This window comes from Electrophorus electricus, chromosome 3, assembly GCF_013358815.1.
Source record: "Electrophorus electricus isolate fEleEle1 chromosome 3, fEleEle1.pri, whole genome shotgun sequence".
In the NCBI taxonomy this organism is placed as follows: domain Eukaryota; kingdom Metazoa; phylum Chordata; class Actinopteri; order Gymnotiformes; family Gymnotidae; genus Electrophorus; species Electrophorus electricus.
The window spans coordinates 18,147,740-18,172,963 of record NC_049537.1 but is presented as its reverse complement, the minus strand read 5'-3'; the positions used below and the strand labels follow the sequence as shown (position 1 = coordinate 18,172,963).

General features: G+C 37.1%; 2 protein-coding genes, 1 long non-coding RNA gene and 1 other non-coding gene across 5 annotated transcripts; 2 read left to right on the top strand and 2 right to left on the bottom strand.

Annotated features, from left to right (window-relative positions):
- Positions 1-2,763: 2,763 nt before the first annotated feature.
- Positions 2,764-14,345, bottom strand: LOC113571727 (alpha-1-antitrypsin homolog). 2 transcript variants are annotated; one of them, XM_027000843.2, is made up of 5 exons: positions 13,455-14,345; positions 4,515-5,161; positions 4,148-4,418; positions 3,846-3,990; positions 2,764-3,108 (listed from the first exon to the last, which is right to left on the bottom strand). In XM_027000843.2, exons 1-5 carry the CDS (start codon positions 13,475-13,477, stop codon positions 2,920-2,922), a joined length of 1,275 nt encoding a protein of 424 aa, XP_026856644.1. In that variant the 5' UTR covers positions 13,478-14,345; the 3' UTR covers positions 2,764-2,919. The 2 variants fall into 2 exon arrangements, with proteins under 2 accessions (XP_026856644.1, XP_026856643.2); XM_027000842.2 differs by lacking the exon at positions 13,455-14,345 and having other exon boundaries at positions 4,515-5,190.
- LOC113571737 lies at positions 13,770-14,053 on the bottom strand. Its single transcript, XR_003410019.2, has one exon.
- Positions 14,346-14,712: 367 nt separating the features above from the next.
- glrx5 (glutaredoxin 5 homolog (S. cerevisiae)) lies at positions 14,713-16,486 on the top strand. The gene is made up of 2 exons (XM_027000844.2): positions 14,713-15,107; positions 16,021-16,486. Exons 1-2 carry the CDS (start codon positions 14,813-14,815, stop codon positions 16,191-16,193), a joined length of 468 nt encoding a protein of 155 aa, XP_026856645.1. The 5' UTR covers positions 14,713-14,812; the 3' UTR covers positions 16,194-16,486.
- Positions 16,487-18,623: 2,137 nt separating this feature from the next.
- Positions 18,624-20,286, top strand: LOC113571736. Its single transcript, XR_003410018.2, has 3 exons — positions 18,624-18,868; positions 19,032-19,169; positions 19,491-20,286. It is a non-coding gene; the product is annotated as an uncharacterized LOC113571736 (long non-coding RNA).
- The last annotated feature ends 4,938 nt before the right edge of the window (positions 20,287-25,224 follow it).

Here is a 25,224-nt window from a genome sequence, read left to right as displayed (position 1 = left end):
TCTTTTCCTCAGTTTGGACGGAGCACTCTCCACCATTTCACTGCAAGTTATACTGTGTATGACTATGTATGTGACGAATAAACCAAACTTGAAACTTGATGTGTTATGGCAAGGCAAGTTTAGAAGCAAAGCAAAATGCTTTGTATAAATGACAATAAAAGCATACAGAGCAAAGGATAAAATAAATAGACATAAAAGATAAAAAGGCTTAAATTGTAAGGTAAAATAAAAGAAATCTAAAACACCAAAACGGCTGAAGTGCCTATGAATTTAATCAAAGGCACAGCACAGCAAAAATGGTTTCAGTCCAGGTGTAAAAATTGCTATGGTTTGGGAAACCATGACATCCTCTGGGAGTTGGTTCCTGCTGTGGGTGGTATATTAGTTGAAAGCTGCCTCATTGTGATTTGTTTTTATTCTGGACAATACTAATTGACCAGTCTCGATTAACGTAAGAGGCACATTGGGTATGTATTCTTCTAGCATGTCGGAGATGTATTTAGGTCTTAAGCAAATTAAATGATACAGAACCAAGTAATAACAATCTGAAATCAATTCTATATCTTAATGAAGACTTTAAGGAAATGTGCTCACATCACATCACTTTCTCCAAGTGTTTTTGGGAAAAGTAGTAAAGAAACCATTACAATAAACCAGCCTGCTCTAAAGCAAGGTATGCATATGTTTGACTAGTCTTATCGCAACATTTCTAGATTTTGCTATATTTTGCTAAATCAGTGGAAGGCTGATTTTCTTATTGTTGTAATATGGCCAATAAATAATCTGAGTCCATTTTAACCCCAATATTTCTCGCTTGGTATTTGCATTTAGTAGGTGGGACTGAGCTGCAGGAGTAGTGGCTTGAGAGAAACACCTTGGTACTTTTATTTTCAGGTAAAGCAGGCTGTAGCAATCTTCTAGGCCTTTAGATATTGAGTACTGTCTGTAGTCTCTCCATCATCTGACCACCCATTAAGTTAGCTACTACCTGTGACAGCCTTGAAGTGCGCCCAGGGGCATCAACATTGTTCTTCAGATATGTCTAAAAGACACTTATCATAGTTCCAATAAGAAGACATTCTCTTCTGGCTGCAGCTTCTCTGCTATCTTTTAATGCCCCTCATTCACAGAATGCTATTCACATTCTGCAGAGGAGCGCCAGTGTTCTGCTATCCTTCTTGCTGGACTATTGCTGGTTAAGTTCTCTGTTTCTAGCTGTTGCTAGAAGTAGAATCCTTCTTCTAACACAACTGTTGCCTTGCAGTGAGGAACCACAAAGCGAGACAGGAAAAATGTTCTTCATACTTATTTAATTAACAACTGGTAAAGATGAGATTGAAATAGCTCCCATCCCCACATGTGAATGTTAATATGGTGAATGATATAGGGTGAAACAACTTTGAATAAACTGCTGTTGTACAACACATTAGGCTCTTTTACAACTCCTGCTGACATTCTCTTGATCTTTGGGATGTTTGTTTGTTTGATTGAGTTCAGCACTTTGGGAACACAGGGAATCTCTGGTCACACAAGTATAGACTGCATTCTTAATATCATCCCCTAATCTCTTATTACATTATTAAGTTAGTTGGACATGTTGGTCTTTTGTGTTTGGCCTCACATGAGTTTATTTATTACATTTACACTATAGATGTGTGTTAGCCTCTGAACAGGCTTTGATCAGAGGGGTCTGATCAGGGACAAGACATCTCTTGCACTTGACTTTGCACTTACATTGTTAATATATTTTGTACATACATAGAATATATATATTTCTCTTTGCATATATATATTTCACATATATAGAATATCTATATTTCTCTATGCACCCCTGTTTTTTTTTTCCTCAGTTTGGACAGAGCACTCTCAACCATTTCACTGCGAGTTATACTGTGTATGACTATGCATGTGACGAATAAACCAAACTTGGTGAACTTGGACTTTAAGACTTTATCTAAATTTGTTACCTGTAATTGAACAGTAGACCACTGATATCTTATGAGTGGGAACATTTATATAGTTGGTCTAGGATAAGTGTCCCTTACATATACCTTTTTATTGTATTATATGAACCCCATATTGTTCTCATGTGGGATGGGTTTTGGACATGTGCACACCATTGGGACCAGAGTAGGACTTCTATTAAATGGACTAGACATTAAATGATTAGTATTATTTATTTTTATTTTATTTCATTTTATTTTTTATTTTTTATTATTATTATTATTATTATTATTATTATTATTATTATTATTAATTTTTCTCTCTCTACTTATTTTGCTCGTTATTGTTTATACTGTTATTGTTTATACTGTAGTATCCATTGTTGGCCAGAGAAGGATGCCCTCCACCACCCCCTTGAGACTTGTTTTTTTTCCTCATGCTCTAGGGAGATTTTCCTTGGCACTGTTGGTTGCCCTTGGTTTGCTCACTTGGGGATTGGACCCGGACATTTCTAAAGCTGCTTTGTGTAACTGTTGTAACGAGCACTATAGAAATACATTTTACTTGACTGGATATAGTCAGTTTGATAAATTTTCCAGTTCAACAGACAGTAGCAATGTGTATTTGATGAAACATTAAGTATAGCCAAAAGTGCTAATGTCACCAGTATACCTATTATAGAACGTTACAATTTACCAAAGCAAATGATGAGGCATTCATTTCAATTCATAAATATTTATTACAGTTTATATTTGTTAGCATAATTATTTGTTTATTAAAATTTCAATTAAAGCACATACTGAACATAGCTGTATTCTTCCTCAGTGAAGACCTTCCTTAAACCCTGTTGCTGGCAAAACATTTAACTTATAATTCCTCTCATATAATAAAAAAAAATTTGACAGAGTTAAGTCAAATGAGTGTAGTTCAATAGCACACAGATTGTTTGGTAGAATGTGTGGGAGATGTCCGCCACTATGCAGTGGGGTCGGTTATCTTGCCCATAAAGAGGATGCTCTTGGTGCTATCATCCACTATAAAGACTAGGAAGGGTTTGTTGAGGTTCATGGTGTCTGGCAAAGACATGGGCATGATCTCTAGAGTCGTGACAGCAGCTGCTTCAGTGCCTTTCTCATCAACCTTGAGAACTGCCTGGTGAAGGACCTGCAGGGATATCACATATATGAACAAGGTGGAACATACTACACGCTAAAAATTCATATTCAAACTATAATGCCGGACAAAAATGAATATTTTTCTAATCTTTGTATTCATTTGTCCACTTTATGTTAATAGACTAAAAGTAATATGTATATATTTTGGTAAATTGCAGTAATTTCCTAGCTTGAAATTGCACTTGTCAGTGTACAAAAACTTTACATATGTATAAAAACTTTGAAATAGCAAAAAGAACATTACACAGATCTTTAGCCTAATCACATGCTTAAACTTACCAGGCATGGTCTAAAATAGTCATATGACTAAATTCTGTTAGCAATTTTTACTAACTCACCAAATACATTTTCATCTTAATTTTGTTGCAGTTCCCATGAAACTTTTTTTCATGAATGTATGAACTATATTTAGAATTTTCCAGCATTTATTCATAAATGAAAGCTGGGAAATGATTTGCAGCCCTACTCATTTTCATTACATTTACAGTATTTTTATGTAAAGGAAATGTGCATAGTTCTAGTATATACATTTATCCATGTGGCACATCTACCTCTGCCTCTTTGTTCCCATCACTGATTCCAAAGATGTCTGTGTTGAATAGTTAATTAGTTGCCCAAGGGCTATGATCTGAAGTTTCCTGGATTGTCAACATGGCACTTTCTTCAAAGATGCTACCAAATCATTACAAAACATTGCTTGAGAATGAGTGCAGTTTCTCCATGTACCTTGGAAATGACCACTTTGCTCTCACTGATTCCAGAGAAGTCTGCACTGTCTGAAAATGCATCAACTATTCCCATTTCCTTCAGCGTGTCCCCAAGACAGGAGGAAGCAGAGATGGAGAACTTGGGCATATACAGATCTACATTGCTGGAGAACAGAAATGATCTCAGACATAGGAAATAATTTTTAGTCTTTAGGGATCATTTTCCACCATTTCTGCTTTTCAAACGAAAACATTTCTAAAAATAAGATTTAATGTTTTGGTACTATATGTAAGTGACTTCACATCACAGAAAAACATTACCTTCTCAAAAGTTTGTCATGCCAGTACTTGAGGTGATGCTTGCACATGTATTTTTCCACCTCTTCCATTTTTCCTTCATCAGGTAGAATGATCATCATGGACGCATTTCCTTTGTAGGGCACCATGATGACAGAAGTGAAGTTCTCTCGATCCTGATAGAATTCATATCGGCCAGTTCTCTTCATCATGTCCACTGTCACCTTTGTGTTACCATCCACATAGAAGTCAGCTTTGTGGGTGTTATTCACTTCAAAAATCTTTTCCCATTTACCTTGGAAGATGGAATTTAGAGACTTGTTAAGCAATTGGGGGGGGGGGGTACATTAGAAATACTAAAACACTGGTAGATTATGTGTAGATGTTATACCTCTGAAATACATATAGTTGATCAGCATCATCAGAGTGTCTTGGTCCAGAGTCTTGATCATGTCAGTGATCATGTCTTTGGTCTTTTTGGCAATGAATTTGTTGACCTCCTGCACAGCAATGTCTGGTTTGGAAAAGTCTACACTGAAGGCTTCTCCATGGTAGAAGTGCTGAGCATTCTTCAGAAACTTTTCTACAGGCTTGAAGCCTTCTCGGACAGCCACAGCACTTCCTGCCTCCAACAGCATGGCATCCTGGCTGTGGTCCAGCATGTGCAGTAAGTGCTCATAGGCTTCATTGACCTGAGTGGCTGTGAGGTTACTGTAGCCCAGTGAGCTGAAAATCTGTGAGTGGGTCTCACCTTTGGCCCCCAGGGCCAGCATGGACAGAGCCATGGAGATGCTCAGTGGGGAGAAAAAAATATTCTTGCCTTTGGCATCAGGCTGGCTGACCAGTTTTTTGTAGAGAGAAAAGGCAAAGTCAGCATTTTGAGATGAGAGTATGTGGCAGGACTTGTCTCCTCTATCATGCTGAGGGTGGGGTTCATCTTTGCCATGGTGAAGATGTTTATGGTGATCTGCTGAATGATGTCCATGATCAAGCCTCTCGTGGTGGTCAGCCCAGGCCACTGCCAGCAGGAGAGCAACCGTCAAATAGCACTGGACCTTTCCCAACATTTTATCACCTGGAGAGGGATTTTACTGATTTAAATCTGGAATTACATATGGGTATTCCTCAGTGCAGGAACAGATAAAATTCATATTCAACATATATTTTAAAAAGGCTAAATGTTTTTATAATAATTAGGAATGTCTACAACACTGGATGCTTGCAGAGTTGGACATATCGCAAAGTATACCGGAATGTAATGTTGGCTATAGATTTTACATTTTTATGTAGTTTTAAAATGGCATATATGACAATATTTTCTATAATATTTAGAAAATCTAAGGTTGCAAAGTTAGTAATCTCTTTCTCCATATCTCAGTGATTTTGGAGGGTTTAATACCCCCTTTTAATAAGAACTCCAGATTAGCAATCATCTAACAATATGTTTACTTACCTTAAGCGTCCTATTAGCAGGAGACTGTTGGGATTGAGTTTGTTCATTTTATAGCCTGTTAAATGTCAGCTGAGTACAGCCTTTTAAACATTAACTTAGCACACACTGCATTATTTGAAGCTGGTCATGATTTATTATCACACAACATATAGTGATGCAATATGTGGACTGCTGAATTACAGGATTTTATTTGCCACATTTATTTAACACATTTATTGTGTTGTATTTGTTTCAAATACAACACAATATGTTGCACTTACTAAAGCCTATTAAATATGTTTAATTATATTTCTCCTACATTCTATGTTCATTAGTCATTCTGTATCTTAAAAAGTTGATTACTGAAAACATAACGGACCATTCTAAAACAGAAAATAATGGTTTAATGTCTTCATGTGCAAACATGCATTCAGTTTTTCTAACGTTTGGGATAAAATGCTCTAAAATTCTGATTATCTTATAGTGAATACCACCTTTTTGTTTTTTATACATGTGAATCAGCTCAGTCTTTAAATGTTTTATATTTTAAATGCTGGGATTGTGATCTCTCTCTGGTGACCAATTTAATTTAAAGGAAAATCTTCTGTCTGTTTCAGATAAAACACGAAAAACACAGATACAGTGCATGACAGTGGAGGCACTGTTCAGTCCCTGTATTTGAATACTCTGAGAGCACTTTGTACAATCAATTAGTGACTCCTACAGAGTTCAGTGTTCTGTGATAAAATGGAGCAGACACCACTGTTATTAAAAAATCTTTTAAATCACAATGTTATTTAAACGATGTTGAGTATTTTCTCCCACTGAAAACTTTTGAAGTTGATCACGGAAATGAAATATATATTTTTTATTTGAATTCATAAGGTTATATGTGCACTTAAAATGATCAATATTTATTAATTATTTCCAAAAGGTTTTTACACTAATGCAATGCCATTGTCAAAAACCCTATTTATTGTAGATATTTGTAAGTCATAGCATGTCTCTCTAAATGTAACCACAGTGGAAAGCTAACTACCTTACATAAGAAATAACACCTGCCCAAAGACACACCACATTTCTATTGTATAGTATGCACTTCTCATGAGACTTTACATTTCTTATAGAACTAGGTGAGTTTCCACTTGCAGAAGAGACACTTTTTACAGATAAATTGCCTCACAATTGTAAAATGATGTAAAATGATATTTCAGGTAATAATAAAAATATCTAGCCCCATCTTCAGCAAGGACTTGATAAATTCCATGAATTTATTGGCTCAGAGCTGATGTGCCATCTGTTGGACAGAAAGGAATGTTTTCAAATGACATCTGTTTTTCTATGTATATTCTAGCTATGGTAATAAACATTAACAATCTTAATTAACTTATTTAACACTGGTAACCTTAGTAAAACTGAAGAGAGCAAAATCTTTTTGATGCCTTTAAAGGTTTTTTTTAATGTACATTTTATTTATTTCTGTTCCATGTGGTTAAATCAGGCTATAAAATACTTTTTTAAATCCTAAAATTGTCTGCAGGATGAAGTTCCACACTTCAGAGTGGAGCTCCACAGACAAAATATCCATATGTACACATAGGGAACTGAGAACTGCTACCAAAGGGCTCACAAAGCCTCCTGCTATACAAAGACTATGAATGGTTCATGAAACTGTCCAAACTCCAACTGAAGTTGTTTTCCTGCACTCATGTTTAAAATTATTGATTTTGCTGACCCTGACCTAGCAGGCAAACAGGGTACACATGATTCTTAGAAGTGATGGACTGTTTCAGTGGGTATGGATCCTACAAAACCCATGCTAGTAAGATGTTTTCTTGAATGATCTTATGCCTTCCCTGCAACAGTTTTCAGCAATACCTGCCCACTGGAAGCTTCACAGAGTATATAGATCATAGAGCCAGCTAAAACACTCACATCAAATCTCTCTCTGTGACCTATTATCATACAGAAATGGAATCAATTAGGGTATGCAAATACAATACTTATAAATTTGCCCAATCTGATAAATTCAAGAGTATCAGTGGGATTAAAGATGCAATGGGCATGACTTTTGTGGTGACTTTTGCAGAACTGTGAGCTCATCATAAATTAATTGTCATAAATGTATTACTTATTCCTATCTGTAACTGTTATATAGGTCAGATAGGTTGCCACATCCAGTGGGACCTGAGTGTGTGGTATCATGCATGAAAGTTTTTTTTTGCAATGATGTTTTTTACATAGCTATGTCCTTGTTTTGGATTGAGCCAGTTCTAGCTAGAACAGTGCCCAGATCTCTGACTGAAACAACATAAAGATACAGTAGGTGACAAGCCACAGGAGCAGAACTTTGTGCAGTAACTCAATCTCAGCACTTATGACATCGGAAAGCACAGTCAGCTTCACATCCCTGCAGGATACAGATTGCATATAACAAATGAGATCATGCAAAATAACTAATGACAATAAGTAAGATATATGATGTTCACTCTTACTTTGCTGTTTTTGAGGTAGCATCCATCTTTGGCCCCTTAACTGCTAGGATGAAATCACGTTGATGTTTAAAGTTTCCCAGTGCAGTATAATCTTCATCTTCTAGACTGTTCTGCATATGAGTGTTAACCTCACTAAGGTTGTGTTCATCTCTGAGTTAATTTTCTGAGTACACTCTCTTTCTCACAGACAGTTACTCTGGATCCATATAGTCTCTGGAAATTTTATTATATAGGTTCTCTTCTTCAGGAGAACATCCTTTATTTAAAGTTCTGACTCTGTCAGAAAGTGTAGAGTCAGTAGAAATTACTTTAGGTCTGCCACTTTTGTGAAGTTTTACTTTATAAGTATGGAGTTCAGGGAACTCGATATCATTTTGGCTAACATTACCTTTCGCACAACATAGCTCTGTAACTGTATGTGGCTCTGTGACTAATGCCCTGTTCTTTTGGCAAGTAGGAATATTATCAGTATATATGATCTTAGCTTCTGGTTTGGGATTATCAGGTGTTTGTTTGTCTTCTGAAGGTGGTTGGAGGCTTTGTACTCTGATCTCCAAAGAGCGAGATAAGAGCCGCCATTCTCTCTCTCCTTGATAAAAATCAGGTGTATTTAAAACTTATAAATTGTCATGCGCTTTTTGAGCATTAAACACTGCAAATAGTCTGAGCTGTAAGCTTGACTCATCATGAAGCTCAGATTCTTGGTGTCCCAGGTATAGGATGTATCTGTAGGCAACTTCTTCATCTGAGTCCAGAGCAAACAGAACAGATTCCTTTGAAACATGGGAAAGGCCTTCATCATCTTTCTCAATTCCTTCTGAATGGCTCCTGGACTCTAATAAGGTATTCCAACAGTGCCCCTCAGTGGAACAACAGAGAATCTGTCCATTTGATGACATGGATTTCGCTACACTTGGAAAAATGTCATTGTAAACAGCAAATCAACTTAGGCAGTGGTAAGAATAGGACATGTCCAGCTTCTGTGGCAAAGGTTCTCTGCCAGACAGTAGAATAGTCTTGAACTTCTTTTACATCATCCAGTGAGGGGCAGGCCAGTGCAGAGCTGTGATGGTTACTAGTGAAGTTAAATTCATCTTCTGGACTGACTTTTGATAAATTAACCTGAATATATGCAGGAAGCAAATTTAAAAGAAAAGAGCTTGCATTCATCATGACTAATTATAATGTTTTCCAGGGTATGAGAAGCAAAACTCTGAAATGTTTTTACCCTTTCTATAGGTTACATGTTTTTAATAATTTAATGTAATAATTAAGGAGATACTCACATCTTTATCCTGGATGTACATCCTGTCCCCCTTGGAGAGAAGAGTATTGCTCTGCTCATCACTGGGGGATGCTGGAGAGCTGCAGGCAGAGGAGTAGCTGCTGTCACGTAGAGAAGCAAGGCTAGATATAGAGGAGAACCTTTTCTCAAAGTTCACTGTCACTTCCTTTAGCTGTTGGAGGAAATTGCATAGCAAGTATTTTCAAAGGCATACAGTCCAGCAATATTTTTAATATATTAAATAAACCATGAGCTCCAACTGGATTCATATTATTCTCTACCTCAATATTCTCTACCTCCTATATATACATATATATATATATATATATATATATATATATATATATATATATATATATATATATATATATATATATATATATATATATATATATATATATATATATATGTATGTATGTATGTATGTAGGACATAATGATCTAAATTAGCCATTTTAAGATAACACAACTCACATTTCTGTCTTCAAAGAAATACAGAGCCTTAGCAATATTGCTGAAACTGAAAATGTAATGTGTAGATAGTCTGAACTTGTAAAGCTGGAATGAAATCAAAGATCACAGTCTCCACAGTGATTAATGGCCCTTTTGCACCACCAAAAAACTCTCACAAACCCTCTGGGCATACAAGGCATAGCTAGGTCAGCTCACACCTCCCGAAAACAACACATGACAATTTCAATAGGGGATGAAAATCCATGAGCGTATTGGATGTATCAATTTAATTTTACAATTTGTGTGTTTCTTTTGTCCCCATCTGCCACTGAAATCAATTCCTGGCTACAGCACTGATCAGAAGCTCAGGTGTTTGTATTTTTTTCCTCCTAGTGGAGCAAAACTAAACACCATTTCCCTTACAAGGAAAACTAAATCATTCTCAATCTTGACCAAAATTGTACTTATAATTTCTCATGTCCTATTTTGCAAAAATGAAGACAGATTTTATATATATATAAAACTTGTTCTATTTAGTTATTCTGTCATTTTGTTGAAATTTGTCTACATGGCCCATTGCTACATAATTCATTAGCTCTTCTGTGATTTCTAGCAATAAGACTATGTAATGGGAAAACCTTTGGGCAATGCTGTATATACATTTTTGTAAATACTAGATTAAGGAAATGATCAATGAATGTGTGTGGGGCTTTTGGGTTATTTTTGTGAATGTATTTCCTTCCTTTTCAAAATATGTAACATGAGGGTCAGAAAAATATCAAATATACACAGTATATATAACCATCACAATCAGGCTGTTTGCCTGTCATCATCATCATCATCATCATCATCATCATCAGTTTGTCAGTGTTTAACTGACACTTGTTCAAATATGAAACACAATATTTCAAAGAAGCCAATCAAGCAAAGTCTCACCATTTTGCATTTAGCTCAGTGATTAAGGTACTTGACTTGTAATCGGAAGGTTGTTGGTTCAAGCCCCACCACTGCCAAGTTACCACTGTTGGGCCCCTGAGCAAGGCCCTTACCCTCAATTGCTCAAGTTTTACTCAAGTTGTCATAGTTATATGTTGCGTTGGATAAAAATGTCAGCTAAATGCTGTAAATGTACATCCTGACAGTTCCTCTAACAAAGCCATTAATATATTTCCATCCTGAATGCCTGTGAGCAAGTTGTCTACCTGCACATGAGGTTCACACTGGGAAGGAAAATAAATCAGGCTGCTCTGTTAGGCTTCCATTAAAATACTGAACACAGGTACCATAATGAATCCTTCTACAAACATGCACTGTGTCTTAAATATTATGTTGTTTGACAAGCCAAAAGGTGTCACCATTTTCAAATTCATGTAAATGCACCGGGTGAAGATCCATTTCTGGATAGCTTCTCTGGCATCTGCATAACCTGAATCATAAATAACATATTTCAAACATAAAGAAACTTACTAGAACAATGCAAGTTTATTTGCAGAGGGCCTTCCATTTGGAAGTTGAACTTTATATGGTAAATATGAAGTTAAAATGTGTTTAGTTGATATTGTTAACTGGTAAACTCAGTTCAGTGTTTAATATGCACATTTGTGTGAAGGGCTCCTTTGAAAACATACAGGCAGTGAGAGCAGGTGAGAACAAGTATTAAAATGGAATTTGTCATAGCCTGAGAAGGCAACTATACTACACATGGGGTAATTCACTGGCAATAAAATCAGACACTACTACTGCACGAGTTCCCTTTCTATTTTACTTGTTCTCTACAAAAAACATTTTAGAAGAATATGAAGATAGAAAGAATATTTCAGTGTATACCCACCCTGTCACAAGGTGCCAACTGGTCTATTTTAAGACTGCAAAAAATCTAACTGAAGACACTTAGGAGAAAAATCTGAGATAGGTTAATCTGATTACTAATTTAGATGAATCTGATTGCTAGTTTGTACTGAATGCTGCCTACCAGAAACACTGCAAGGTTTGTAGGACATTTGTCTTTTTGTGGTGCAGTAGCTTTCTCATAATCAGATGTCCTGCAGGTGGTAATATCTCGAACAGGAAGGCAGATTTAGTAGAAAAGGGTAAAGAGTTTGTGGTCAAATGTAAAACATAATGCAGAACTTACCACAAGGCATTCACAAACACGCCCTGTTCATACACACTACATCATGCCCTATGAATGCTGCTGTGAAATCACCTGAATAATTGTGGTACCTGCCCAAAAACACTTCAATCCATATTGCACAATCTGTCCTTCTGAAGAGGACATGCTACAAAATGAACAAATTAGCCCTTATCAAAGCACAAAAACTCAGTGTGTAACAAAATGCTTATTTGCCTATTTATACATGCAAACACAATAATTTAATTACAAGCAGCATACATTAATCCACTGAAGATTTTATAATAACTTCAATACTTAAAAAAACTTTAGCAGTGTTTACAACAGCAATGAATGCTTTGAGCATATATAGTATACTCTTCCATTTATGATTAATTAGAAACATGGAGTAGTAATAACACAGAGAGGGTGACCAATAGATTGCAAAACTTGTAGATTCCAGTCGCTTTTAGATTTTTATTTATTTTTTAAATAAATGTATCGATCATGTTATATAAGAAATATGCCAATTATACTTCCAATAAACGCTTCTAAATTTAAGGAGAGTAATAATAAGTCTAAATAAGGAAACATGGGTTGTGAACATTAAATCCTGCAAGGCCATCATCATTTGTTAAATAAACAAATAACTGATGATTGAACTTGGCCCATGCCATGAATTAAACAGGTGTATGTGATTTGTATTGTAAATGGATGGTTGCCTTCCACATGTATTTACAATGTGGACAGAAGTGAGAACCTTAGCTATACCTACTGGAAATTAAGTGCGAGGACAAAAACACAACACCTTTTGATTAAGCATGTCCTTTCTCATCTGGAATTGCCATCTATTCACAGCCACCCTTGTGTATGTCTTAATTAATGAACTTTTTTAGGTCCACATTGTGTAACAATGAACATCAGGATACACAGAGAAAAGTTTAATAACTCAAGCAAGTCTGTTTATATGAGGGCCACAATCTGCAAATTCAATTTTGAGACTAGCGTTTTCTACTGTCCTTTAGATTATACACCTGTCCAAAAAGTGACTGGCTTCTTTGAAATCATACGTTTGTCTGAGAAAATGTATGTAAATGTTTAGACAAAACTAGAAACCAAACATTATACTTCATAGTTTAGAGACATAAAATGCTTGAAATAGAACATATCTTGTTTCACACATGAATTTCCATTCAGATATTTATTGATTTTCCACAGCACAGCATCCCAGAAGCATTAGCTATATGGTACTGGAGCGCTGAACACTTATAAACGGATCTTATATAGCATATATCCCTTACAAATTCCATGAAATGCTAGGCTAAAAGCAAAAGGTAAGCAACACACAGCTTTAATATAGTTTTATTCATATGACCTATTAGTTCAGAACATGACCAAAAAGGTGTTTCAATATGAAGCCCACCATATACTGCTGCCATAACATGTAAAGCATGAAATAAGGGGATTAATTTCATGAAACCACAGGCTTTAAAGGGTTCAGTCCTCATTGGTAGCGATTCATTTACATCAAGCCGTTTAACTTCTAGTGCTGGAGATAGAACTAAACTGCAAAAATGCATATCTTCAGGAGGACAGTTGCTAACCACTGATTTGTAACATTTTAATGCAAAACAAATTATCCAGTGAAAATATGCACTACTTTACATAAGTCTCCTGTAACTAGGTATTCCCCCGCCTTTTTAAACAACCTGTTAAAGTCAACTGACATGAATCAGCAACAACAATCTCTTCACCGTCTGTAATACTTGAACCTGGATCACAAGCCACACAGAAGATCCACCTAAAGAGAGATTAAAAACGTCAGTGTGGAAGCTGGCCATTGCCATTATTATCCATAAATGGCAGATAGGAAAATGTTGCAACAAAAAGTGTCTGAAAGGTGAGCTTGTCCTAACAGACAATATCGAAGTGCTCGGTCTTTTTCTGCCTGTTTGTGGATAGGTAACAGTATCGGCCAACTATTACCGCCGTGGAAACAGGGTTCAAAGTGTTAAAAGAATATCGCACGTAAGACCTCAAAACCTCCAGAGGTTACGCCTTTATACTTCTTCCTTTAATCTATGCAATATTGTTGAGTCGCTTGCAATAATATGAAAGCACTGCAGAACAACATTGCATATTTGTCACCACCAGATGTGTTTCACACAAGCAATTTTAAAACTAGCCAACTAGTACGTCTTGCTAGCTAGGTAACTGCTAGCTGGCTGGCTAGAAAGTTCAAGAAAGCCATCTTAGCAAACTATTTTAGCGAACTAATATTAAAACCAGCTAGCGTTATATTAAACGTTTATGACGATATGGTTTTAAAAAACAAATTTAGTACTGCTATGTAGCTAGCCAGTTAGCGGTTAGCTAGCTAGCAATAGTAAACAAATTCGATACTGCCTGGAACAAATAGCAAACAAATCTAATGGATGACCGAAAATACATTACTCATTGATAACGTGTCCGTTGCTGTATGCCTTTGGCGAGGTCACTGAATATTTATAAATAACCAATTAGCATATTGAAACTCAAAACAAGCCAACAAAAAAGTATTACTATGGAAACCCTGCGTAAAATTAGAGGTACTTTCAAATCACTCAGGTCCGCGAAAGTACGACGATCTTCAAATTACCTTCGTCTCAGCAATTTCGAATGCATATGAATTAACGATCAGAGGATCCGCCCAACGTGGGTTGTACGAACGCGCCATTACAAATGTTGATAATAACTGACATGTCTTTAAGCCAATTGCAGAAGAGTAAAATATACTCAGGCCAATGAGTGTCTTGTTTCAATAGCTTCCGTTTAAGGGCGGTGCTCCTGAAAAGTCTTGCTGCGGCGTCTTAGAAGAAAAAAAAAATCCCTCTGCTTTATTGCTTTTTGCATTGTTTGTATACAATCTTTATAAAATGAACAAAATATTTAGGCTGACAGCTACATCTCTTCGGGCGATGACGTCGCTTTACAGGTCAAATCAAAACAATGGGCAGTTTCTTTATATTTCGCCCCGTCGAATGTGTACAGCAGAAAATCATAACAGCCTTGCTGAGATGGTGAAGAAGGACAGAGTTGTAGTGTTTATGAAAGGGACTCCGCAGCAGCCTATGTGTGGCTTTAGCAACGCTGTGGTCCAGATCCTTAGAATGCATGGAGTAAATAATTATGCCGCCTACAACGTTCTGGAGGACCAAGACCTTAGACAAGGTCAGTTGATATCCGACAAGTTAGCTAGCTGTCTAGCTATCCATAACTAGACTGCTAGCGTACCAATTTCGTAGGTTATGGTAGTCAATTGTGTGGTTCTTGTTAGGGTAAATATGGAATTGGTAAATTGGCAAGTAGCTAATTGTCTGTCTAGCTAGCTAGTTTTGAGATAAATGAAACTTGATGGTAAATATTGGTTTAGCTAGCTATAACATTTACAGAATTAGCGTTAATATGAATAATGCAACTAGTTAGGTTATGTTCAAGGGAACGGGAATCTGCATAGTTACTGAGACAGGGAAAAAAAATACGTACGGATTTTGAAGCTAGGCGGATAACTTTCTTTTAAGAAAAGATTGATTTGGTTGCCTTTTAAATATTACATTTGAGAAACGTAGGAGAGAGAAAAACTAGGTCTCATTAGCTAACTAGCTATCTTATCTGCTAATATCGCAAACTAATCAATTTCTGATGTTTAGACCAGTCAGGTGGTTAGGAGTAAAGATTAAAACAATGGGAAGACTGTTGGCCTGCCAAATGACTACTCGGGATTATGAGATTTCGGCGTCAAACCTTTGAGCAAGCGTTATTATCCGAGTTGATGCATTGAATGTAGTTGTGGTTTCAGGATTTAGTTGGCGGTGTGGTTAATTAAAATGTAGGTCAGTTACTGATCTAATGGAAAAGCCCTGGATAAACAAATGATGAACGTTAGCTAAGTGATCTTGCATATTCAGATTGCGTTTATCAGTCGTGTGCAGCACAAGTGACAGGGCGTTGACTGCGGAGCATTAACGACAGATCTTAGAAGCAAAATGAGTAATGGATCTCTTGACATATTTATCATTTTTCTACAAAAACGTTGTTTGTGTATTGGGTCTGAAATTAAATTGTACCATGTTCTTTTTAAAAGGAGTGAAGACGTTCTCCAACTGGCCAACAATTCCTCAGGTGTTCTTCAATGGAGAGTTTGTTGGGGGCTGTGACATTCTCCTACAGATGCATCAAAGTGGTGACTTGGTTGAGGAACTTGAGAAGTTGGGCATCAGATCTGCACTTCTGGACAAAGAAAAGGAGTCTAAGTAGATGTCTTTATCAGTTGTGGATGTATGAGTTAAAGTGCTTCAAATGTGTTTATAGAAGCTGGGTTTGATGACTTACTGAAGACCAAACTGTACCCAAATTCTCAGAACATTGCACACAGATGTGCACTGTATTACACAATAATTTTCTTATGTTGTGTATACCTTTATATTCATAACACTCATGTAGTACCCAACATATATTTAAAATTATATATATTTGAAAATGTATGAAATGTAGTTTTGGAGTCATACTTTGTCAATAAAATATTGAAGCATATATTGTATAGCCTATGATGATCTTGGTGTCTCACATTCGTGTGAATTTCATGTGTCCAGTCACACTGAAAAGGATATACAATTTCTAAGTTTTAAGAATGCAAAAATACATCACAGCAAACCACGTGTGAACTTTTTCTCTGTTTATTGGTCACAACTGTGTGGGAGCAAGAAAGTAAATGCTAGAAGAAGGTCCAGTGTTCTGGACTATTTCATATTTCTATACAGCTTAACATGGAGCTTGTTGCAGTTTAAAATCCCAGAGAAGGCATTTGTTCACAGATGTAGTAAGTATCTGGGCAATATATGAGGTTAAAATGCTGTTAGCTCAAACTTGCGGACTACACCTGAAGGTTTGGATCAAGGTCAAATCACGTTCTTACCACAAACAAACCACTTCATAGTTGGTTTGGGACAGGACTAAGACCACCTCCTCTCAAGGGTCTTGCAGATGATTTGGCCCACATCCGAGTGCAATTACTTCATAATGCTCAAACGAATCACACCAAGGGTGAAAATGAAGGAGAGTGATTTAATCAGATAAATGTTTTTTGTTTTTTTGTCATCACACTGCTTCCTATACCAACATTGACTCTAAAGTAGACAAACAATATCATATGGTAAGTGCTACTGGTAATACTGACGTTAATAAAACAAAGATTAAGTGTTATAAACAACCACATTTGGGTAATTAAATGTTCAGGGCCGGAAGCAGTGGCATGTTTTCTAGAGTGCCTAGAGATGGGTACACGCCATTTCTCTGGAATATATTGACTCTATTCAAGGGAAGTGCTCATCTCTCAGTGCCATGAAACCTTGAAACAAGACATACATCTAAAGACCTTCCACTAGCATCCAATGTTCCATTCATTTTAATTTTCTGCAAAATCTAAAATGGGCCCTGGGAGGAACCTCTTTTAGGTAGAAAGTTAGGTTTCATAAATCTCCAGCAGGGGTCATTGTGGTATGACATACTGGAAAATTAAGAAACTGCATCTGTGGTTGTGTTGCACAAATACAACAAGACACCTTGCTTCAGATAGTCAGATTCTAATATAGAGCTTAATATTTAGCTGTTGAGTGGAATAAAGTCTTCACTGATTAGTCCTCTAGGACTGAGTATTGTTTGTTGTTAATAGGGAAGCTGAAGCTGCTAACTGAAGCAGCCAAGATGATCCTGGAACAGAGTTTAGAAATGCAATATAATTCAGCACATTTCTGAAATGGGGTCTGTTTTTTTTTTGCTAAATTATTCCTGACCTCTATCTCTGTGAAGTCTGTCTTCTGTTTGCTGCATGCTGTGTAAATGTTGCTTCTGACCCAGCAGCCTTGGAAGTCAGTATATATCGATTAGTCTTCCAAACAGAAAAATCTGCATTTAATTTATGATTTATGATGACATCAGGGCTCATAGATTACTACTGGTCATGCTTCACTCTGAACAGCTCTTTCTACGAACTGAGCAATGTCCTGTTTTTAAAGAAAGCAGTTTGTCCTAGTCATTTTTTTCACCACTACACTTGTTCTTATTGGCTACGACACTAACATATATTGCGAAACTTATCATTTTTCCGCTAATTAGGATTTCCCATATATGCAGATAGTGTTCTGAGTTCTACAGACAGATGTGTTGACTTCACACCACCGCAAAAATATTCTGATATCAGTGTGTATCCAATGGGACTTAAATCATTTTTTGGTATATGGTTTCTGCTCAGGAGCCTTGATTCAGCAGATTCACATGTATTACATTTAAGTGGATGGAATGTTGTATGATTTTTGTCTTTCACTCAGTTTTATTATAATATAATATAATATAATATAATCTTGTCTTCTTGCCCTTTCTTTACCATTCATGATATTTGTATACAATTCCATACAAGATATAACATGTAATTAAATCTGAAGGTGGTTATTTGGTCAGTAATAAACACTAATTGAAGGCATACAAACACTACTAAACAACCCTCATGTGACAGGTTCCACTGCCCACTAATCCATTTCCAAAATATGTAGAAAATAATGGCGCCTTCACCTCCCAGAATCCTTCAGCTCATCCCATGCCTGTTGCTTGGCAACTCCAGGTTCTCTGATATAAGAGGCAGTTGGTGAGAAGAACACTGTTCTTCCAAGTGGATTTGGCGTACTAACAGAATCAGGTCATTGGCTTCGGTGCCTGGAGGATGTATGACTCCTCTGCTCTGAAGAGACACAGACAGCTGGGCAGGACCCAAAATGCCTTGAGCAGTCGAAACAATCTTCAAGAACACTTCTAAAAAGGAGCCTAAGAGTGCCAGTATTCAACAAATGTATGTGTAATTATTAGAAGTACTGTTCTCAGGACCCTTGGAGCCCAGCCACTGGCAATGGTGCCTTTGGAGGAAACAGATGCATTTGGAGGTAAAGCATAATGCAGATAAAAGCACGTACATAATACTTATGCCTGTGAACTGAATGTTTTGAGGGACCAGTGTAAATTCAAAACAACTTAATAATATATAAAGATTCATCACTGCCATGTTTTTTGACAGTGATCAATATCTCACTTGCTCTGTGCTGATAGTTTAGCTGACTGGACCTGTCTGAGCACATAGCTCCTCACTGCACAAGGTGCCACAAGTGACCTGGTGCACAGAAGTTTGGACCTTGTCCTGAATTCTGTAACTTTGGTTGAGCTCTCATCCTCCTGGTGCTGTATCAGGTAAGCTCTCTTCTCTTCAAGCTCCCTTCACATCAAGTTTGTCATTATGAGCCTGACAGTTCAGTGTGTCACATGGTGAATAGTGGAGCTGAATGTGTTTGTTACTAAATCCCCTGGCAAAGCTACAGATTGGGCAAAGTTTGAGAATACCAGTTGACATTGCTCTCAACGTCATTGACAGCAGGTTCACTCAAAACACAGAAAATAATGATATTCAGACATTTCCAGAAACATGTAAGTTTACTTCCTGATCAGAAGTAATGCAAATATTGTGTTTCCTTCTGCTTTAATGTTTAAATGGAATCTGTCATCTTTTTGCAGACTGGATTTAGGAGAAGGCTGTTGACCCACCACAGGGAAATGTTAAATTATGCCATCGGCCCTGAAGAGCCAAGAGAACAAAAGAGTGAAAGCAAAGAGGAATCTATCCTGGCCTTCCTTGGGATTGCTGGAACCATTCTGAATTTACTCGTCATCATCTTTGTCTACATCGACACCTCCCTCTAAACTATGGATATTTGTATACCAAGGACTTCAGAAGTGTTTCAGTTAAGCATAATTATGGGGCAGGCAGTAGGACACATTAGGGGCAATGGATTGTTTTGGAATGTTTTCATGTTCTGACTTTGATGTTGCCAAGCATAACTTTCTGTGAACATTCTGAACTTTGGATACTGTTCCTCATGCGTGTGTTTTTTTTAGCTTTTTGATGGGAAGGAGCTAAATCTAAAAAGGTTCATCTTAGGACAGTATTGCTTGCCTGTTAAAATGCATGTGATATATTTTTTTCAGAATATAGTAGATTTACTTAATAGCTTTTGATAAAGTGTCTAAAATGAGTGGGCCGGCCTCAACTGATTCATCAGTGCTTGTCCTATTGTTTAAAAAGAGCCTCAGCAAATCTGCAAGTAGCACTTGACAGTTCTTGATCACTAAAAATGGATATCATGTCTTTGTTTTTTCTAAAATGATTCAGCTATAGTATTTTTGATATGACATTGCTATTTTTTCTGTGGTGAGGTTTTGCAGGTTTAATTTCTGATGCTAAACTGTTCACCCTTTAAGCCTAGGCCTCAAAACTTTGTTTTGTTGTTTTGGGTGAAATGACTAGCAAACTAAACTGTTTGCTGGTATAACTGTTTATGACATTAGGTAATAAAGAAAAAAAAACTGATTTGATTCTTTAATCATGTGACTCGGTGAACCAGTTCCTATACCAAAGAGCTTATGTGGAACCTGTTATACTGCATGCTGTATGTATATGATCCAGAGTAAAGGAGAGGAGGCTACAAGGATCTAATGCAGTTGTTATGCAATTCATGCATATTTTGGTCTGGTTAAATAAAGTAGACCACATTATCTGTAAGCCATATGAAAAGCTTAGAAACCAGTGATAGTAATGAACCCAAACTTGGTAAAACAACAAAATTATTCACATTTAATTGTTTTCCAAAAATACACACATGAACCATCGCTGCCCCAATTTTAAGACTGAAGCAATGTTTTTACCAAAAATTCAAAATGTTACTGATAAGCATTCTTTATTCCCTCAACAGTGTACTGATAAGCATTTTTTTTCCCTTAAAGGAAAGGTTTAGTCTTGATTTATGTACAGGTTTTACCTCAACATAACAAAGAGACTTGAGTGTTTTAGTAAGATATAGAGATACACTTTAAACATACATTCACAAAAACAAGAAGAACCTTTCATGTTTGGAACAACTGAAAACAGTATAATCTATTCTTATGTCTACAGTGGCAAATCTGGATTGCAACAAATTAAAGCGGATGAACAGAGCCTGTTTTCCTACATTATTATAATTTAACAGTAAAGAGAGTGTTCCAGGTAATTAAAGATACTTTTGGTCAATGCTTCCCAGAGTGATCTAGTTTTATAGATGTAGCATTTAAAAAAAAACCAATTATAAGGTCTTAAACTATTCTTGACAGCTTGATCATTTGACAGCTGGCCACATAAGATATGGTAATGTTGTTGTTTATAAATGAGCTTTATAAATATATAAATGAAATGATGAGCAAATAAATGCTGCCTTTTGTGAAATTATACTTGATGGGCAGCTCCACACCAGCTTCACAACAAATGCTCTTTGAGGGTATTCTTGGTTTGTAAATTCATGCTGATTACATTCAGGCAATTGTAATACTGGGGGAGAGCCTAGACAAATGGATGTTTCATTTTAATGTTAAGCTCTCCTGAGGAAGAACATTCTGGTCTTCACAGTACATAATAAGGAGAAAGCACATCTAATTTCTAATCTATGTAATTTCTCTGTTTTTGGTTACCTGGGGATTGCTTTAAAGGCAAGTGGTAGTTGTTCTTAGTGGCTTTGTGAATAACCGAACTATGAAAAAGCATCTCCCTCTAGTGCATGAGATGGAATAACATGACATATTGGACCTTTGTCATTAACCCTTTCTGAAGGAACAAAAAAATTCTACAGAGTCACTCTAAGATCTGACAGCATTTTAAATGAAGCATTTCAAACTAGAGCCCTTCTGCATCCTGGTGTTCAAAATCAATCAGAAACAGAGCAAATGATGACATAACCTGAACACATCGCTACAGATTATTATTTTCCTAGTGGAAGACTAATCTTGATAAAAATGTAATGAGATCATGAGCCAGAGGATTTGAAGTCTTGAAGTCATGTTTCATAAACTTTGTGTCACTCTGTGGCCTTTACAGCGCTATAGATTTCAGTGCATAAACTGTATCACGGGTCACAGAGAAAGAGGGACAAAAAGAATGTCACATTGACTTTACAGTTATTCATCTGAGATTGAGTTTTCTTCTTGATGGATGATTTCTTCAAGATGGGACAGGATGTGGTTACTACTGAACATTTTTACTAACCTATTCATCTAATATACCAGAGTGGTATATAACCATACTGTAATGATACGTAAATACTCCCTAGAGATCTCACCTTTGGAAAGTTTCCTAGCTTTCTACAAATTAAAGGCTTTAAGAGATATACAATAAGTAAGCTGGCCAATTTCTCTTTTAGTAAAGTGAAAGCTGATCTTGGGGTGGCACTGCTGCTTATTTACTTGATCCTCTTTGGGATAAAGTCATATATGCTGGACTAATGGATAGTTGTCTCACTGTCTACACTTTGATAAAATATTGCAACATAAACATGACAGCATTATGCTCTTGCATTTTAAAGTCTTTTGAATTTCTTTCAAAAGAATACTAGGTTAGCATTTGCTTTGTTAGTTGTGCAGAAGAAGAAGAAACCATGATAAAGATGTATAGTAACTCTAGATGTATAGTAACCATTATCTGTTTGTTTTCATGTGGACAAAAGTATTCAGATGACTGTTCCTTTGAGAAGTAGCTGAATAGATGTTCAAAGTGGAGCATTGTTGCATTCAAATTAGATTCTATCCCCATGGCCACCTGCTGCACAGTGGTGCTGTACCATGGGATCTTTCTTCTTTTATACAATCTCCTCTCACCAGCCTGGCGAGTCTCTCCTCCTCATTCTTTTGCCAGCACATCCAGTCTTTCTTCTTCCTCACACCACCAGGTGGAGGTGAAAGCACTCTGATACAGACCATCACCCTCCAAAGGGAAGGATGGGGTGACGGAGGCTGTCACTTAGGAAGGTTAAATAGGTGCTCTGGCTGCTGTACCAGGGAGCTGACTCTTTAGTCTGGTGGTCTGAGCTCATGTTTACCTCCTGTCAAACCTGGGTTTGAGTCCTGGGTAGGGTGAGTGCCTTCAACTTTCATTACAGATGGGTTCTCCTCTTACCAGCATGCCTGTTCAAAGTCAAACCTATTCATATAGTGCTTTTACAACAGCCATTTGGCATAGGAAGGACTCAAGAACAGCTGCACAGAGGAGCAGAGAAGTGGTTGGCTGGGGTGGAGGTGGGAGGAGCTACGTTGGGGGGTGGGGCTTGTCAGAGGGCAGGAAGAGCCACAACAGCTGAGTCGGGTCGAGGCTTAACAATATCATGACAGCAGGAGTAGATGTACCTTGGCAGAAAGAAAGGCTAGATAATTAGGCATGTTCAAATACCAAAGTGTCTAAAATAGTCATGTATAATGTGCAAGGATGGACTCCATCTAGTCATGGCAGCACAGCTAAAAAGACACAGGTATGATGGCTCTCTGGAGCATCATAACTCCATCACTCTCAGCCAACAAAACTTGAGTGACAAAAAATAGTTGAAGATCACAACATTGCAGTTGCATATCTGTCAATGCACATGAACTCCCAGATCTTCATTTTTACCTAAAATGAGGGGTATTTAACAAAATGCCTGACTAAACAAATGGGGTTTTATCTTAGCCTTACATACTTAGACTGTGTCTAAGGCTTGAACATTGACAGGAAGGCTTCCATAGTGTGAGAGCTTTATAGGAAAAGGCTCTGCCCCCTGCAATAGGTTTCCTTATTCTGGGCATTAATAAAAAGCCTGCACCTTTTAATCTACACAGATGTGGTAAATCTTAATGCACCAAGAGTTAGCTAAGGTACTGTGCAGCAAGCCTCTTCGGTGTTTTGTAGGTCATTAGAAGTATTTTATAATCAAAATGCAATTTAAGTTGGAGTCAATGCATTGTAGCCTATAATAATAATAATAATAATAATAATAATAATAATAATAATAATTAGAATTAGAATTAGAATTAGAATAATGTTAGATTTATATAGTGCCTTTTTCACAAAAAGCCAAGGTTAATTTACAAAATAAGGAAGTATGCACAAAAAAACAAATAAACAAACAAACAAAGATGCCTGAGCAGCATCAATCAAGAGTGGTGGTACATGTTGAGTGGAAATACTGAGATAAAAGGTTTTAAACTGGGTTTTAAAGTTGGTGTAGGAGTTCCAGAAAGAGGGTGAAGCAAAACTAAATGACCTGCCACCCATGGTGGACAGCCTAAACTTGGGGACAGTGAGGAAACCTGTATCAGAGCACCTTAATGTGCAAGATGGAATGTATGGATGGAGTACCTCTGTGATATATGAGGACACAAAGCCATGAAGTGCTTTAAAGGTTAGTAGGAAAATTTTATATTGGACAAGTTTAACTATGGGTAACCAGTGAAGCTGTTGAAGAATGGGAGTGATATGTGAACACTACAAAACATCAGGACGAGCAACAAGACAGAGAAGACACAGAGTAATGACAAAATGAGGATCACCTGAAAACAATAAAACAGTGAAGAGCAAAAAAAGTTAAAGAAGAGAACCAAAGCAAAAGACAGAACCAAGAATGAAATTAAAATAAGGAAGCACATGGCAAGGCATCATCATGGGAAATGCTGTGCCAGAGAAGGCGGGAGCCAGCAGTGAGTCCAGCAGGTCCAGTGGGCAAGAACAGGATGCTTTGGAGGCAGTGGGGGCCTATAGCACCCGGAACTCTGGAGAGTCGGGTCCACAGACAGCAGGGCAGGGATGGCCAGGGCCACGAGATGGTAGACAGAGCCGGACCTCTCCTAAGTCACAGGAATAAAATGGCCCAGCAGTACAATTAGGAACTCCAGCCAGATATCCACCAATTTGTCCTCCAGCACATCTCACTAGCCTGTCCAGGAGGGGAATCCCCACAATGCACTTCTTGCACTGCTAAGTAGATCATTTATTAGGTCTGTACTCAGAAGTGTAGAGAAAATTTTTTTGGTCATGTCTACCCTACTCTGTTTGGAGATAGGATTGTTTCCTAACTACTCTACTCCGATTGCTTGTACAACTTGTGGAAGCAATGTTTATTTGTGCTTAATGGATAATATGACTCCAAAGAAACAGAAATTGACAGTGTTTTAATTATTTCAGACTTGTGTGGCCCAGCCTTAAAAGGTTTTTAAAACATGTCTGCCAGAAGAGATAGATTGAAAAAGATAGACAAAGCTGTATAAATGAACATTTAAGTAAACAAAGATATAGGGCTTTATTCTAGTATCTTCGACATATAACCTCTTCTGCCCCAGGCCCCAGGTTGCATTTCTCTGTTAGGTGGCAATATGTTATTCCTACTTGAATGATTCTAGGCAGGAAAGTGGTATGTTTTTGTTA